The 17,460-nt window shown below is 42.1% G+C and overlaps 1 protein-coding gene across 1 annotated transcript in view; it reads right to left on the minus strand.

Annotated features, from left to right (window-relative positions):
- Positions 1-3,946: 3,946 nt before the first annotated feature.
- Positions 3,947-17,460, minus strand: part of CRACR2A (calcium release activated channel regulator 2A) — a 97,110-nt gene continuing 83,596 nt past the window's right edge. The window contains exons 15-19 of the mRNA XM_038419807.2: positions 17,329-17,410; positions 15,714-15,828; positions 13,008-13,109; positions 5,568-5,644; positions 3,947-4,439 (exon numbers count right to left, since the gene is read on the minus strand). Of these exons, the coding sequence (XP_038275735.1) occupies positions 4,349-4,439; positions 5,568-5,644; positions 13,008-13,109; positions 15,714-15,828; positions 17,329-17,410 (467 nt within the window). The 3' untranslated portion in view covers positions 3,947-4,348. The remainder of the gene's footprint in view (positions 4,440-5,567; positions 5,645-13,007; positions 13,110-15,713; positions 15,829-17,328; positions 17,411-17,460) is intronic.

Genomic DNA, 17,460 nt, shown 5'->3' on the forward strand with positions numbered 1-17,460 from the left:
GTTGGCCTCCTGAATAGAAGTAGATGCAGAGGCCTCACTACACCTGTGCTCTGCTCCCCTTACTGCTTCCTGCCCCAGTACCAGAATATTGTCTTAGCCTTTAAAGCATTAGAGGAATAGCAGCAGGCTACCTCAGAGACCACCCCCATCTGTGAGCCTCTGAGACAAGTCTGCTCTTCATGGAATCAGAAATTAGGGGGCCGGATTCTGGAGTTACACAAGGGAAAAGCCAGTGTTGGTGAGATCGAAGTCAGGGCCTAAAACCACTCTTCCGAGTCTAACAGAAACTGGATAAAAGACATTAAGGTCTGGTTACAGAAAGCGGGATGTGGGTGGCCATGCCCAGAGGTTGGAACAAGAGTCAGCTGCCAGGAATAGGAGTCTAGGATCACAGATGCCAGAGGCAAGGTCAGAAATCGGAGCCGAGGGTCTGAGTTAGGTCACCTCGAGTGAGGCAGGGCAGGTGCTGGACTGGGAATAAGCAGGCACAGGAGCTATCACAGCCCTAGGCAAATTCTTTGAGCAGCCACAAAATTGCTGCTGGGCTCAAGACCTGGCCTGCTGACGCTTCTCCCCAATAAGGCAGGCTACTACAGGCCAGCTGCGCTTGTTTGGCTGCCCAGAGACTGGCTCTGCAGCTGGCTGATTTCCGACATCTGAGTGCTGGGCTATGGCACTCTGAACCAGAGGAGAACAGGATGGGCATGAGTCTGAGGTGCTGCTGCACTGGAGATTTATCCCCAGTGTAGCTGAAGGGCAAAGCCTCTCCTTGACCTGGTGACGCTTACCCCAGTTTCAAGCTGGAGTAAGGAGCAGCTTTCCTTTCCAGGGCTGGGCATTGATGGCTGTCATTAGGGCAAATCCCCAATGGGAACAACCTTCAGAACCCAGTGCAACGGTAATGTGTCCCTTCCCCACAATAGCTGGCTTTTCCCAACCAACACTGGCTTTTCCCTTGTGTAACTCCAGAAAATGGTTCTATATAGAAAAACATAACCCTGGGAAGCCAAGGAAATAGCCTGCCCTCATTTGGAATCTTGTGTTTCATTGTATTTCAGTTGTTGAACACCGCAGTGGGGATTTGCAACCTGCGTGTCATGACCCAACAGAGTGGGAAAGGCTTGCATGGACCATATTGCCCATCCCACAGTGCTATATAGGATTTAGATCCCATCTTTATGGAAGGAGAAGTTCTGGCTAGGCCTAAGCTATTTGGGAGAGTATCAAAGTGAGTTTGCCGTATGGAGAAAGGGGTTGCTCTAAGGAAAAGTTTGCAAACTCCTGTTCTACAGTGACTGGCATCTAGATGAATATTTTTGAGAGACAGGTGTTCCAACAGCATATTGAATTACTTTAAAGGTTTTATTCAAAAAATAAAATAAAATAGCTACATATACAACTAGTGTTTAGCCTTTTGGTCTTTTATAAAAGCACAGTCTCTTATTTTTAATTAAATTGGCTTCAAATCTATTTATTATTCAAGTTTTTTTTAAGAAAAAACTTCTGAAAGTTAGAAAATGGATTGAAAATATACTGTATATATCATCTTTCTTTTTTATAGCAAACAATCTTCAGTTTTGTTCTGTTCTATGGATAAAATAAACCGAGACAGGTTCTGTTTCTTCTGTGCAAGCTTATCCACATTTACATCAATTCTTGAAAGCATAGAAGTACCACTCTGTGTGCAACGCAGAAGAATACCATCAGGAATGATTCAGATTCTTGCTGGAAGGCCAGCTCCGAAGTTGCTCATTTCATTCATATTCCGCCAGGGTGTCCAAAGGGAAAAATGAATTCAGTGTGTTGTTCTAAGCCAAGATTTTAAGATGGGTCCCTAAAGTTAGGCACCTACAGAGGCCCGCCGATGGGGGAGGGGAGAAAAGGGGGCAATTACCCAGGGGCCCAGGAAATTTTAAAGAGCCTGGGGGGCCCCCTGCAGCTGCCACCGCTGCTGCCAGTGCAACAGGGCTAAGGCAGGCTTCCCACCCGCCCTCATTCTGTGCCACTCCCGGAAGCAGCCGGCATGTCCCTGCAGCCTCTGGGAAGGGGGTCTCTGCGCGCTGCTGCTCCCACCCTGAGTGCCGACTCTGCAGCTCCCACTGGCTGGGAACTGCAGCCAATGGGAGCTGCGGGGATGGTGCCTGTCGGAAGCGGCGCGTGGAGACCTTCTCGGCCCCCCACCAAGGAGCTGTTGCCAGAGGGGTGTGCTGGTTGCTTTCGGGAGCCGCCCGAGGTAAGCGCTGATCCCTCCCCCACTCCTGCACCCCAATCCCTTGCCCCAGCCTAGAGCTCGCACCCAAACTCCCTCCCAGAGCCTGCACCCTGCACCCACTCCTGCACCCAAAGCTCCTGCCCCAACCTAGAACCCGCACCCTGCACCCAAACTACCTCCCAGAGACTGTACCCTGCACCACCTCCCACACCGAACCCCTTGCCCCAGCCTAGAGCCCGCACCCCACACCCAAACTCCCTCCCAGAGCCCAACCCCTCACCCCCTCCCACATCCAAACTCCCTCCCAGAGCCTGCATCCCACACCCCCTCTCGCACAACAACCCCCTGCCCCAGCCTGGTGAAAGTGAGTGAGGGTGGGGGGAGAGTGTGCGACAGAGGGAGGAGAGATGGAGCGATCAGGGAGCGGGCCTCCAAGAAGGGGGGGGATGGGGCGTGGTCTCTGAGAAGGGGCAGGGCAAGGGTCTTTGGGTTTGTGCAATTAGACAGTTGGTAGCCCTACCAGGCAGGCATGTGGCAGCCCTGGCTGTGCCAGAAGAGCGCGCCCAGCAGTGCAGCTGGCAGCTCGCTGGGCACCAGCCAGTGCAGGTGCAGCACTGCCCAAATGTCAGGCTTGTGCATGAGGGAGGCCCATTGACTGTTCTGCCCTGAGGTCCAGAATTGCTGTCGGCGGGCCTGCACCTACAGAAAGGGTGTGATTTTTCAAGTGTTGTGACCCCAGCAGCTCTGAGTAAAGTTAAAGGGAGTTGCTGGCTGCTCAGCACTGTTAAAAATCAGGGCATTTATTTAGGTGCATAGTGAGGATTTTTGTAAAAGCACCTAAGGAATTTAGGAGCATAAATCCCCTTGAATTTCAATGAGGTCTGTGCTCCTAAGTCCCTGGGATGCTTTTTGAAAATTTCTCCAAACACATTGGTTTAACTTTAGTCAGACAGCTTCAAAAATTTTGGCCCTGGACTATCTTATGCTAAACCTTCTGTGATGGAGCCTTGTGAGAGGGAGGAGTTGTGTCAGCCATAAGTCTGATACAACAGCCTCCTGCCAATGACATCTAAGAGCCTGGCTTGCTGTATAGGCCATTTGTAAAACCCACACTGGCATTGGTGAAAACCTATTTGTATGAATAGTCCCACAGGAATCACTGAGTCATGTAAAGGCACCTCAGCATGAGTTATGGGCCCACAATGAGGCTCCATGTGCAAACAGTGTCACAAGTAATAAACATACTAGAGATGTATAGTGTGAATGAGTTAATGTTACTCTGAGAATCCTGAGCATTTCTTTCCTTCACTCTTGTATATTGACACTGAAAACCTTAACACAGAGTTTTACATTTAGTTGTTTGTGCTTAAAATTTAAATAATAATAATTTAAAAAAAACCCAAACCAGACACAACTAGAGAAGATCAACATGGAACCAAGATTTGAGGCTACAAGATTAGGGATCCAGTCCTACAAACGCTAACCTTATATGAGCGATTCCACTGAAGCCAACTGGACTACTCAAAAGGTAAGGGATACTCAAGTAAGAGTTTCAGAGTAGCAGCCGTGTTAGTCTGTATTCGCAAAAAGAACAGGAGTACTTGTGGCACCTTAGAGACTAACAAATTTATTTGAGCATAAGCTTTCGTGAGCTACAGCTCACTTCATCGGATGCTTATGCTCAAATAAATTTGTTAATCTCTAAGGTGCCACAAGTACTCCTTTTCTTTTTTCAAGTAAGAGTGTCTATGATCAGGTCCTATGAGAATTAGCTTCCTATTCTAAGTAGATTCCTTATTCTTATTGGTATTGCAGTAGCATCTAGGATCATGGATCATGGTATTGCAGTAGCGTCTAGGATCATGGCCCTACGGTAGTCATGGATCAGGGCCCCATGGTACTAAGTGATATAGAAACACATAACAAAAAGATGGCCCCTGCCTTTACAATCTAAGTAATCCTAAGGCCTTCATCTTTGCAAAGAGTGAGAAGTGAGTGTGCACTAGGTTCTTAAAGGTTTTCTGTTGCTACATTCACAACGTAGCATAAGACATATTTTGAACATAAGGCAGATGTGATGATGCACTGTAGTGTGATATAAGATGTCTGATTGTGGTCTAAATGTACCCTAGTCTTCTACAGTCTGGTACAACAAGACTTTTTCTTTGAGTCTTGCAGCAGCTGAACGGTCTTTTCTTTCACTTTATCTTCTTGTTCCTTTAAAATCCTAGGAAAGATGCAAAAAGAAAGTATGCTCAAAAAAAGGCAATAATACCTACAAGGAAAAAAACCCCCACAGCATCACAGTCAGACATGGCTAATTTGCACTGATGACTGGGAGATTAATTGAAAACAACAGAGTTTTGTGAGTTAATAAACGAGCACACTGCATAAAACAAAAATCAAGGCTGCTGTATTGCAAAATCTATTTTGTTCATTTACTTGGAAAACTGCAGTTAGCACTGATCATTTGCAACTTGTGAATATTTTTGTGAATCAAAGCAGCGAGTCCATTGCTGATATTTGGAGGGTTTGTATTATTTGTTGTTTGCAGCCACTTGTCAAAAAGTTCAACAAATCCCCAAAGTTTAACAAACTTCAGCAGGAATGATGATTCGCCTGAAGGTTCCTGCCAGGAAGTACAGTCTCCAATATCAGCCATTCATTATTAGTTTCCCTCCTGTTCAAAGTGTATTGGGGAAGCTTTACAAAAATGCCCATAGGATTTAGGAGCACAAGTCCCATTTAATTTCAGTCGGATTTCTGCTCCTGAATCCCTGAGGTACTTTTGAAAATATCCTCCTCAGTCTTTCAATCAGGTAGTAGAACTGAACTGGCATGGGGGGAGAAGCACACCCTGCACCCTGTTAAAGAGCATAGCAATGTCTATGGCTGTGTGCATTTCCTCAGCACTCCCATTGTCTGCCTTTGGGAGCCATCACTGTGTGTTGTGCCTCCACACACGTTCCTCCCCTTGGAAGCCTTTATTTTGCAACTGACTCTGCATAGACGGACCTTCTTGCCTATGCAGAGCCTCACTGACCTCAGTGGAGCTCCATGTGGGCACAGAGGTCTGTTCACTTGGAGCTTCTTGCAGGATCAGCACTATTGACTATAACTTAAAAGGCACAAGATAGTATTCAGACAGCAGAAGGTTGGTTCTTATCAGAGACAATTAGTTTAACAAATAGAATCCATTCAGTCCTCCGTGATAGGGATCCATTAAGTTCACTTACAAATCTTCTTGAACTGAATTTTCTTCTTATAGTGTCCTTTGCAGACTTCATTTCACCTAGTTTGATTTTTTCCCGTACAATAGTCCATGTTTTAAAAAAGCAAAAGATGTTTTCCTTACCTAGCTAAGCGAAGCACTGACTCTTGGGTATTATGACCGGAACAGGCACTGCATTCGTAGAAAATTAAATTGTAATCCTAGATCAGACAGAAAGACCATTTCAGTCAATTTTGCATAACGTGCCAGTCTAGCTTTACAAGGCACCGTGGAAACATTGGGATATACAAGGAAAAAAGGAATACAAATTGGTCATTTGGGTCTCTCTGATTATGGGAAAAATTGGGAACCTATGTTCTGGGGTAAACCTTAGACAATAAACAAAGATGTCACCAGAACAACAACACAACCAATATACATTTCTTGTCAGTCCATGGAGTCCTTTGCAGTTTACACAGTGGTTTTCTTTGAGCCCTTAGAGGTGTGTTTTTTCAGTGTTTAATTTTCTACATTTTGATGAATATCATGATTTTAATTTATTATACTGTGCATAGCGAGTCCGGATAAGAAAGGAAGATAGATTAGTAATATTGATTTAAATTTGTATTTTATTGATAGCTGAAAAGTATGTCTCTTATTGTCTCTTAAAAGTATGTGAAATTTCCAGCTTAATAGTTACACAAATACAAATTTGACATCAAATATAAGCTCAGAGCAACATCCTTTGTTCTTCTATATAAGAATGCAATTAGACCCGTAAAAGGAAATCTAGCCAGCATGTGGATGATGCACATGAGCCTGACTGTGAGTGGCCTTCCCTTGCTCTCCTATGGCACATCAGTATCTTGTCTGAGGAGAAATCACACATGGGATACTGGCATGAATCAGAACTGATTTCTCAGCAAATGCCATGTGGCAGAGTAATTCTGAATGTGAGATAATGACATAACATATAACATACGTGATCTCTCTCCTGCCATCCATCTCCACTTTCTGACAAATAGAGGCTAGGGACACCATTCCTTACCCATTCTGGCTAATAGCCATTATTAGACTTAACTTCCATGAATGTATCTAGTTCTCTTTTAAACCCTGTTATAGCCCTAGCCTTCAGAACCTCCTCAGGCAAGGAGTTCCACAGGTTGACTGTGTGCTGTGTGAAGAAGAACTTCCTTTTATCTGTTTTAAACCTGCTGCCCATTAACTTCATTTGATGCCCCCTAGTTCTTATATTATGGGAACAAGTAAATAACTTTTCCTTATTCACTTTCTCCACACCAATCATGATTTTATATATCGCTATCATATCCCCCCTTAGTCTCCTCTTATCCAAGCTGAAAAGTCCTAGCCTCTTTAATCAGTCCTCATATGAGACCTGTTCCAAACCCCTAATCATTTTAGTTGCCCTTTTCTGAACCTTTTCTAATGCCAGTATATCTTTTTTGAGATGAGGAGACCACATCTGTATGCAGTATTCAGGATGTGGGCATACCATGATTTTATATAAGGGCAATAAGATATTCTCCGTCTTCTTCTCTATCCCTTTTAAAATGATTCCTAACATCCTGTTTGCTTTTTTGACTGCTGCTGGACACTGTGTGGACGTCTTCAGAGAACTACCCACGATCACTCCAAGATCTCTTTCCTGATTAGTTGTAGCTAAATTAGCCCCCATCATATTGTATGTCTAGTTGGGGTTATTTTTTCCAATGTGCGTTACTTTACATTTATCCACATTACATTTCATTTGCCATTTTGTTGCCCAATCATTTAGTTTTGTGAGATCTTTTTGAAGTTCTTCATAGTCTGCTTTGGTCTTAACTATCTTGAGCAGTTTAGTATCATCTGTAAACTTTGCCACCTCACTGTTTACCCCTTTCTCCAGATCCTTTATGAATAAGTTGAATAGGATTGGTCCTAGGACTGACCCTTGGGGAACACCACTAGTTACCCCTCTCCATTCGGAAAACTTACCATTTATTCCTACCCTTTGTTCCATGTCTTTTAACCAGTTCTCAATCCATGAAAGGATCTTCCCTCTTATCCCATGACAACTTAATTTACATAAGAGCCTTTGGTGAGGGACCTTGTCAAAGGCTTTCTGGAAATCTAAGTACACTATGTCCACTGGACCCCCTTGTCCACATGTTTTTTGACCCCTTCAAAGAACTCTAATAGATTAGTAAGACATGATCTCCCTTTACAGAAACCATGTTGACTTTTGCCCAACAATTTATATTCTTCTATGTGCCTGACAATTTTATTCTTTACTATTGTTTCAACTAATTTGCCTGGTATTGGCGTTAGACTTACCGGTCTGTAATTGCTGGGATCACCTCTAAAGCCCTTTTTAAATATTGGCGTTACATTAGCTATCTTCCAGTGATTGGGTACAGAAGCTGATTTAAAGGACAGATTACATAGTTCCACAGTTTCACATTTGAGTTCTTTCAGAACTCTTGGGTGAATGCCATCTGGTCCCCGTGACTTGTTACTGTTAAGTTTAACAATTAATTCCAAAACCTCCTCTAATGACACTTCAATCTGTGACAATTCCTCAGATTTGTCACTTACAAAGGATGGCTCAGGTTTGGGAATCTCCCTAACATCCTCAGCGATGAAGACTGAAGCAAAGAATACATTTAGTTTCTCTGCAATGACTTTATCGTCTTTAAGTGCTCCTGTTTTATCTCGATCGTCCAGGGGCCCCACTGGTTGTTTAGCAGGCTTCCTGCTTCTGAGTTACACCTAACTGATGCTAATTATTCATCTTCATCACTTTGACAAACAGATCCTTCTCTTGATGATGCAGTCAGTCCTGCAGCAGAAGGAGCCATGCCTTTGAACTTTGAAGGGAAAATTCACTGACAGCATGTACAGTGGAAACCCTCCGTAGCAGAAGGTAAATTATGTCTAATTAATCATCTGAGATACATCCTACACTATCAAGGGAATTGGCTAATGAACGCATCATGCCACTCACAATTATTTTTGAAAAATCATGGACAAAGGAGGAGGCACCTAAAGAATGGGGAAAAAACAATCAACAAACAAGGACAGAAGAGGAATGATCTTGGTGGTTACTGTCCTGTAAGTCTAGTTGTGGAATAGCCTCCTGAACTAATGAAGGCAGCAAAGCTTTGTTTGTCTGAACTGTTTACTGATTAGGAGATCATGCTACAGTGAAACTCAGTGTGTGGAGATTTCTTTGTAAATCTACTAGAAGAGGCAAATGGACTTGTCTTTTCTCTATTTTGCTGATAGTAGCAGTGACACATATGGCAATTTCCCACAATGTGCTCGGGAGACCCTACTGAATTGAGTTCACATATCTTTGGGGTCCATTGTATTAAAGGAAAGGTTTATGTATTATTGTGGGCTGGGGTGGTCAAAGGACTATATTGAACAATGTGTCAGACACGAATAGATTTATGAGACAATACGTGTGAAATGGATTTCCTGGGAAATATCTAGGGGAAGGTGAATGCAAATCCCCACCTCCTTTGCCTCCGGTTATGCAAAACACACACACACAAAAACAAAAACCCAAGAACAAAAACAATCCCTGCCTTTTGAAGCAACATCCTGAGGAAAAGATCTTTGGCTGCTGATTACCTGTTCTTGGAGGCTAAAGATCAAAGGCCTAAGCTGTATAAAGGAAAGACTAACTGATTCATGGGTGAGCTTGTTTTGAGCCAAGGTTGTTATGAACTTGTAACCACAGGAAAAATTGTTCACTGGGGTTTGAAGGACTGACTCCTGCCAGAGCCCTTGTTGGAGTTGGGTGATCTCTGGTAAGCTTATTAATGTTCAGGTAAGTTCTTCTATTATTTTTAATATGTTTTTGTCATCAAGATAGGTGATGGCCGGGAGCTGGAAGCCTGACTAGAAAAGGTTCAGAGAAGGGCAACAGACATGATTAATGTTATTGCTTCCATATGAGGAGAGACTAAAAACATTAGGGCTATTCATCTTAGAAAAGGAATGATCAAAGGTGGATATAATAGAGGTCAATAAAATCATGAATGGTGTGGAAAACAGTTAATAGAGAAGTGTTATTTACCCTTTCCCACATTACTAAAACCCAGGGTCACCTCATGAAATTAATAGGCAGCAGCTTTAATGCAAACAAGAGGAATTACTTTTTCCACACAACAGACAGTCAACCTGTGGCACTCATTGCAACAGGATGTTGTGATGGCCAAAAGTATAACTGGGTTCAAAAAAGGATTAGAGAAGTTAATGGAGGTTAGGTCTATTCATGGCTATTAGCCAAGATGGTCAGGGATGTATCCCCATGCTTGGGATGACCCTAAACCTCTAATTCTGCTTCTGTCAGAGACAGGATACTAGGCTAGAAGCATCACTGGTCTGACACAGTATGACTGTTCTTATGTTTCAGAGTAGCAGCCGTGTTAGTCTGTATTCGCAAAAAGAAAAGGAGTACTTGTGGCACCTTAGAGACTAACAAATTTATTAGAGCATAAGCTTTCGTGAGCTACAGCTCACTTCATCGGATGCATTTCCGATGCGATTTCCTTTTCTTTTTGTTCTTATGTTCTTAATGTTTTCACTTTATGAATAAAAGTGCTTGCCTAGAAAGAGCTGTGTGGTGACTTGTAACTGGCCACAATTACAACTCTTCATAGCCTCTGAAGAGAAAGCAAAGTGCAGACGGTGGCCTTTTTAGGCAGTCTGGCTTGCTGGGCAGATCACAATGTAGGCAGGGAACTATGCAGTCTGGAAAAACCCCTTCCACAAGTGAGTGAGACTTATCTCTGGCCAAGAGAGGGAATGGCTGGAAGCTTGAGCATGGGAGCCCCTGGAGGAGGAATACAGGTGCAGTTGCCCTGATCTGTGACAGTAACTCTACTGCCTTCTTAGAGAGAGCATTTTGAACACTATCAGATTTATGTTAAACATGAGTACTTTTGCTTTGAGGTGATCGCTCCCATTCTGCAATGTCAAGTCTGCACACCAGACAGCGTTGATTAATATTGAGGTGCTTGTTCTTTCATGTTGCTGATTATGGAGCAGCTAACTCAAGGTCTAGCTACCCCCCCGCCTCCCCATCATTCCCACCACGGCCTTCCCTATCCTTGTTGGAAGTGCCTAGCTCACTTTATCTATTCCCTGAGGTATTGCACTGCATCCTACAATTCTTTCATGTGATGAGGATTTGATAGGACTTTCTTTGGTGTGCCAACATTGCAATGTTAGGCATCCTTAGGCATGCTAGAGGGGTTGCAGGAAGGCTGCCCTACAGCAGGAATCCCCAGGAAGACTTCTGGCTGATTTCTACACCACATTATCTAGCTAGTAAGGCTCCAGGCTGCTAATTACCAAAGTTTCATGAAGCAATGAGAGCTGCAATATGTGACCTACAGTACTTTAAATGTGATCCATCAACGTTCCTGAAAACCTACTGACAATGAGCCAGATCCTCTGTTGGTATAAATAGGCTTAGCTCCTTTGACGTTAATGAAGCCGTGCAGATTTACCCAGATGAGGATCTGACCCAATGCAGTCTGAGTGCCCTACAAGAAATTCATGTAAGTAAGCAACTCAAGTGGATTCGTTAATGGAGATGTCATATGTGGTTTCCTAGGAATTACATTGCCATTTAACAGTAATTAATATCCATTAAAATAAATTATTATAAACTCAACAAGCAAATTGCTATAATTTAATTAAATCTCTGCAGCTTTTCGGATGACAAATTGTTACTGATCACTTCTTACTTTTGCTCCATGAAGCAATGTATTCTAATGAGTATTCAATCATTTGAATGTTATCATTTTTTCATTTGACATTGTTCTATGTTACTTTTGTAAAACATTTTATTTCCTTACATGCCATGTTATAGCTAATGACCTGGTGGGCTGCAAGTTCTGCATCTCAGCGCGATTCATCTTTGCTTTACTAGTTGCCCATTTTTAAAAAGAGCTAAATGACAAATAGCCACCCATTCCCTCCATTTACCTTTCATATGTCACTTGCTTTTTGCATAAGGCACAGTAATAATACCTTGAAGTTTTTCCTAGAAAGTAACCTGCAGGGCCTGAAAGTATACCTGCATTTTGGATTCTTACACAAAAATCAAACAGATTTGCTAAATACAGAAACTTTTAGGTACTGAGTAAGGGGCTGAAAATATGGGAATTGAAGTCAATGGGAATTTTGTAACTCACTACAATGGGAGTAAGATCAGGCCCTAAATAAGAAAGCACCCTTCTTCATCTTATCAACACAAAATAAGAGCAATATAACAACACAAGACCTATATATGGCAATGTATTATTATCAGTTTGTGTATAGGTCAAAAGTAGCACATAGCCCTAACTCTTTAAATTATATTCACAGGGCCAAGTATTGCTCTGTTATATTGGTGCAGATACAGAATAATGCCATTGACTTCATTGCATTTTGGACAAACTAGTAAATCCATTACGAATAAGTAATGAATAATGGGAAAATGTATTTACAGACATATTTGTGGAATCAGATATCTGATTTGATTCAGTCATATTTCTGCCACTTTAAGTTCATTTTCTCATGAAGATTTGGACAACTGATTTCTATGTAGATAATTTTTGGAGGTGTTGTTATTCATATGAATTCATATTCACTACACATCTGAATGCAAAAATGGAATTCAAGAATATTTGAATAATGATATCTGTGTGTAAGCAAGTGCTCTTGTTATTTGCTAGTCCATCTAGGGTGACCAGATAGGAAGTGTGAAAAATCAGGACAGGGGATGGGGGGCAATAGGTGCTTCTATAAGAAAAAGCCCTGAATATCAGGACTGTTCCTATAAAATTGGACATCTGGTCATCCTAAATCCTCTGGTTCTCAAACTATGGCTCATGGATCATGGGTGGTTTGAAGAGCACTTGTGGGTACTCCACAGAGTGCTGCTGCTTCTTCTTGTTTCCAGCTACTAAATCACAGTAAAAGAAGCTAAGAAGACATAATTTTCTATCATGACTTTCCAGGGAAGTATCTGCTATAGGTGTCACAGGGATGTTATGGGACTGTAAATGGAGGAAGGTGTTCACAAGACAATCTATTAAGTAATTGTCTACACTATGGTGGGAGGGAAAGAGAATCCCTGAGGAGATATCCCGTCATTCACTATTCATCATTCATTATTCTCTTGTTTAAAAGTTCATCATCCAGTCATGGATCAGAAACACCACCATGTGAATTAGGTGACTAACCACACATTAATAATTATCAGTAGTTACAATTCACAGGAAAACCATAGGCTATAAGTTGTTCTGATAAATAATTTGACAAACAATTATAAATAATAAAAAATGCAGGACATTTTTCATTTTTCAGGTAGTTCATTAAGGAACAAAATTAATCAAATAATTGCTCACTAGAAATGGTTAACCAGGATCTACTAATAAGTATTAAGGTTTTTTTCCCCCTTCTAAAAGCAATTGCCCTCTTAAAAATAATAACTTATATTTCTGAGTTTCTAGATATAATCTAACACCCATTAAACACATTCATCTTTTAGCTTTATTATGGATTCCCTTCTCCATACTGTACCTTGGCCAGATGTTCTCCTAGTCCATAAGGGACTTCTCGTTCTTTTTCATTGTCGATTTTATTACCCAGTAAAAGCACAGGTATATTCTCTCCAGTTACCTCCTGCAGAGCAAAGAACACTACATCATACTGCACACAATATGTCAACATCATTAAAATATTTTAAAAAATGATTACCCATGAAGCAGAGCCGAGACCCACCAGGTGCCAACATAAAAATGAAAATACTGAAGACGAATCAAGCAAGTAAAATGTTATTTTATGAAGAACTATATCAGGCATCAGAACTGGACAAAAGGAATAAAGGAGACATTCCGTGCTAAAAAAGCATTACCATCCTTCACATCCCTTGAATAACAGAACAGCTCAGAAATCATTCAGACTTAAACAAATTTTAAAAAAAAGAAAAGAAAAAGAAAAGAAAATCTGTGCTACATTAAACCACAGGTATCTGGCCCTACTTTTCCAATTAAATAGGCATGAACACAACTGCATTTGGATCCAATCATACCAATCAAAGTACATAATGTAAATGGAGATAATATATTTGATCACATGTAATTCTGAAAAGTGGTAATATACATTACCAAGTAAAACACTATCTGAATGAGTATATTACCAAACGTACACCAAGGATTAAGTATGCACATTGCCTGAGTTAAAGGCAATGGATTTGGCTCTATGTCTTGAACTCAGTGCTAGTTAACATCCCTCAAAATTAGTCAGTCAAGATGAATCAAATATGTAAAATATTGGAATGGAAAAGAAGACCATGTTTCCTTATGAAAACTAAAATTCTCTTCCAAAGCTATTTTTTAATGTGCTGAATTGTTATATATGTTGAATTGTTCAGAAAACATGTTAAATAAGGGCCTGATCTTCCAAATACTTAATACTGGGTTTACTTCAATGGGGCTACTCACAGTTGTCAGGGCTATTGACAGTGGTAAGTATTTAAACAATTGGGGCCTAACAAGGCCAGATTAATGCAGGGCTTTAGGGGCTGCAGCCCAGGGCCTCAGGCTAAGGGGGGGCCATGCAAAAATAAATCCATAACTATACACAATTCAGTGGTCACCAACCCATTGATCACGATCTACTGGTTGATCCTGCAATCTGCCAGTCGATTGCAATCTCTGGGCCGCTAAAAGTCCAGCGGTGCAGCAGGGCTCAGGCAAGCTGCCTGCGTGCTGTGGACCCACGCTGCTCCCCGAAGTGGCCGGCTGCTGGCACATCTCTGTGGCCCCTGGTGGGGGGTGAGGAGGTTCCATGTGCTGCCCCCACCCCCGGCACCATCCCCGCAGCTCCCATTGGCCGGGAACCAGCCAATGGTAACTGCAGGGGTGGCGCTTGCTGGCACGGGCAGCGCATGGAGACACACTGTCCCCCTCCCTTCAGGAGCATGCAGAGACATGCCAGCAGCCAGCCACTTCTGGGAGCGGCGTGGGGCTATCGCAGGCAGGCAGCCTGCCTGAGCCCTGCTGCGCCACTGGCCGGGAGCCACCTGTGGTAAGCGCATCCCGGCTAGATCCTGCACCTCGTACCCTATGCTCCACCCATATCCCAGGTCAGAATCCCCTCCTGCACCAAACTCCCCCCCAGAGCCCACACCCCTCACTCTCTCCTCCACTCCAACACTCTGCCCCAGCCTGGAGCCTCCTCCTGCACCCAAAATCCCTCCCAGAAAGAAACTAATATAACAGCTGTTCTAAGGTAAGAAGTAGTCTATTTTGAATTAACTCAACTATATTCTACATGTTTTAAGACTGAAATGTAACCACAGAGTGGCTTTATGTTAATTAAAAGGCAAGTTTAGTATAGTGTTAATAGCCTCGATGACATAATTGTGATCATTTTGTTTGAAATCAAGAAAAAGACTTGTATACAGGAGCCCCACAAAATCTAAAAGCCCCGGGCCCACAGGAGAGTTAATTTGGCCCTGGGGCCTAACTCCAAAGTACAGAGGCCACCTAGTAGCCAGTACAGATAACAGTGTTTCATATGTTAGGATACTGTGCCTGTTGCCATAAGATTTGAATAGACAATAGCATTTTTAAGTCACAAAAAGCTCTCTGGGGCAGGGACTATGATTGGGTGTGGGCAGGGGGAGAAAAACAAGATATTCCTCAGAATTTTTTCCAGGAAGCTGAATCCTATAAAATAAACCAGTTTTACAGCACTTACTATGGATACCGTTGATTTACATGAGCAACCTATTTAAAATCTCCTAGCTTAAAGATGTAGCAGTTGCAAAACTATCTCTTATGAATTACATCACTGCACTGACGCATCTTTCAACTCCAATGACAACCAAGGAGAACCTCAGTTGAATGACCATTAATAAAATGTGTCCTGATACAGAAAGCAGAGGAGTGCATGCTCGGAATTCTTTTCCTCAGATTAAGCCAGGTACCAGGAAAGATAGACATACATCCAATCAATGGCCACTGATGAGATTTACTCCTTGAAATTTTAGAATGACTATTTTTTCCCTATAAAATGAAAGTAAGGCTTCCGCAAAGAGCTGGCTTGGCAACTCTGTGAACTAAAGTCCTATATATAACAGAGTAATTGCTACAGCACAAGAAGTGGTAGGACCTTACTTCCTCCTTTTTGACCTGCCCATAACCCCCATCTGGAGGTAGCACCTCAAGAAGTTATAGCATGTGGCCAGAATAGTTTAGATTGAAAGCTATGTCCTCTTACCTCAATGCTCACCAACCACTGTTTGACAGCTGTGAATGTGTCTTTTGCTGTTATATCATACATGACAATGACACCATCAGCTTTTCTGAAAAACTGCTTGGAAATACTGCGGTACCTGCAAACAAGAATCTGTTTATAGCCCTTTGCCTTAGAGCAGTAGCAATGTGACAATATGATTAAAGTATAGTAGTCAGAAGTTGTACACCAACTGTTGAGTCCTGCAGCATTGAAGATTTATACACTGGGATCTAGATAGAAATTTGTATTCTTATAAGCTCAGTTTGGGCCACAGATATATGGGCATGTGGAGCCAAATATCCTCTTAGATCAGGGCCCAGTTCTGCAATCCTTACTCACATGTGTAATTCCTACTCACTCAGGTAGTCCTATTGAAGTCAACGGGATTATATACATGAGCTGTAAGACCAATACATCTATATCTCCTTTCATCGATAGATCTTGCAGTAATTTACAAAGGTGGTTAAGCTTATTACACTCATTTACAAATGAGTAGTAACTGGAGGCAGAGAAAGGTTTAAGTGGCAAGTCAATGGCAGAGATGGAAAAAGAACTCACCATGTTGCCATACTAAGGTTTATTCACATGAGTAAGAGCTGGAGGACCAAAGCTTCATTTACTTAGCTAACATATGAATTTACAGTCAGGGGACACATTTCTGCTCTCTGACGAGCAGAGTGGATTTTCTTCCTACTTATTTTACACATGAAACCTCCATTGTTATCACTGACAATCCCACTTACTAGATGAGTGCAAAATTTGCAATAGAGTGCAGTGTAGATCTGAAGGTAAAATTGAGCTATTCCGTGAAATATGGCAAGGGAGCAAGTTCAGTGCTTTCTGGTTTTATCAGTCTCCTTTTTCTCTACCCCTAAATAGTTCATTCTTTTTCTCATTCAGTGGCAATCCCATGTATGGAACTCACAGTGTCAATGACTAAAAGATAAAGTAAACAAAAATATGCAGTAAGTGTTTTGAAAAATCCTGCTGCTGACCCTTTCGCTTGTCTTCCTGTTCTTGTACTACCGATGGTAGCACGTACACTCTGGCCCATGCCTCACATCCTCCTAACCTCACCTTGTGTGTCATTTCAGGAATTCCTCACTCCTGTATGTGAAAAATTATTCAGGCTTCAATTGAAAAACACCAAACTTTTCAAATTTCAGCAACTGAAAATTGCAATTGTTTTTTTCCAATCAAAATTAATGGTTTCTGGTTTTTTGGTCTTTCAATGAAAACATGAAACAGTTAAATGGAAAAAGGTACTTTGTATGTGAATATCTCCATTTTTGTTAATTTTCTGTTGAAAAAACCTTTCTGACAGAACATTTTCAACCAGCTCCGCTCCTTAATAGTAGCTTATGGGACTATTTCTTTAAGAGGCTCTACAACAGGCTGGCAGTGTTTGCCTGAAACACCCCACCCTGTTAGCCAATATTGATCCTGCTGGGAAAGGATCAAAGGCCTGCTCTCACTTTCACTGAACTAAATGATAACTCGCCCATTTCCCCCACTTCTGGGTAGCAGGATTGAGCCCAAGGCTGCTATTTTCTAAATGCACAGAGTAGGAGAGTAGAAAATTAAGACATTTTCTCACCGTTCCTGCCCAGCAGTGTCCCAGAGTTGCAGGGCTACCTGGCTGTTATCCACTGTCACTGTTTTCACACTGTAATCTATACCTATAAACATAGCACATGTTGTCTCAGGTTCATTCTGATAGTCTAATCAG

This window comes from Dermochelys coriacea, chromosome 1 (genome assembly GCF_009764565.3).
Source record: "Dermochelys coriacea isolate rDerCor1 chromosome 1, rDerCor1.pri.v4, whole genome shotgun sequence".
Taxonomy (NCBI): Eukaryota; Metazoa; Chordata; order Testudines; family Dermochelyidae; genus Dermochelys; species Dermochelys coriacea.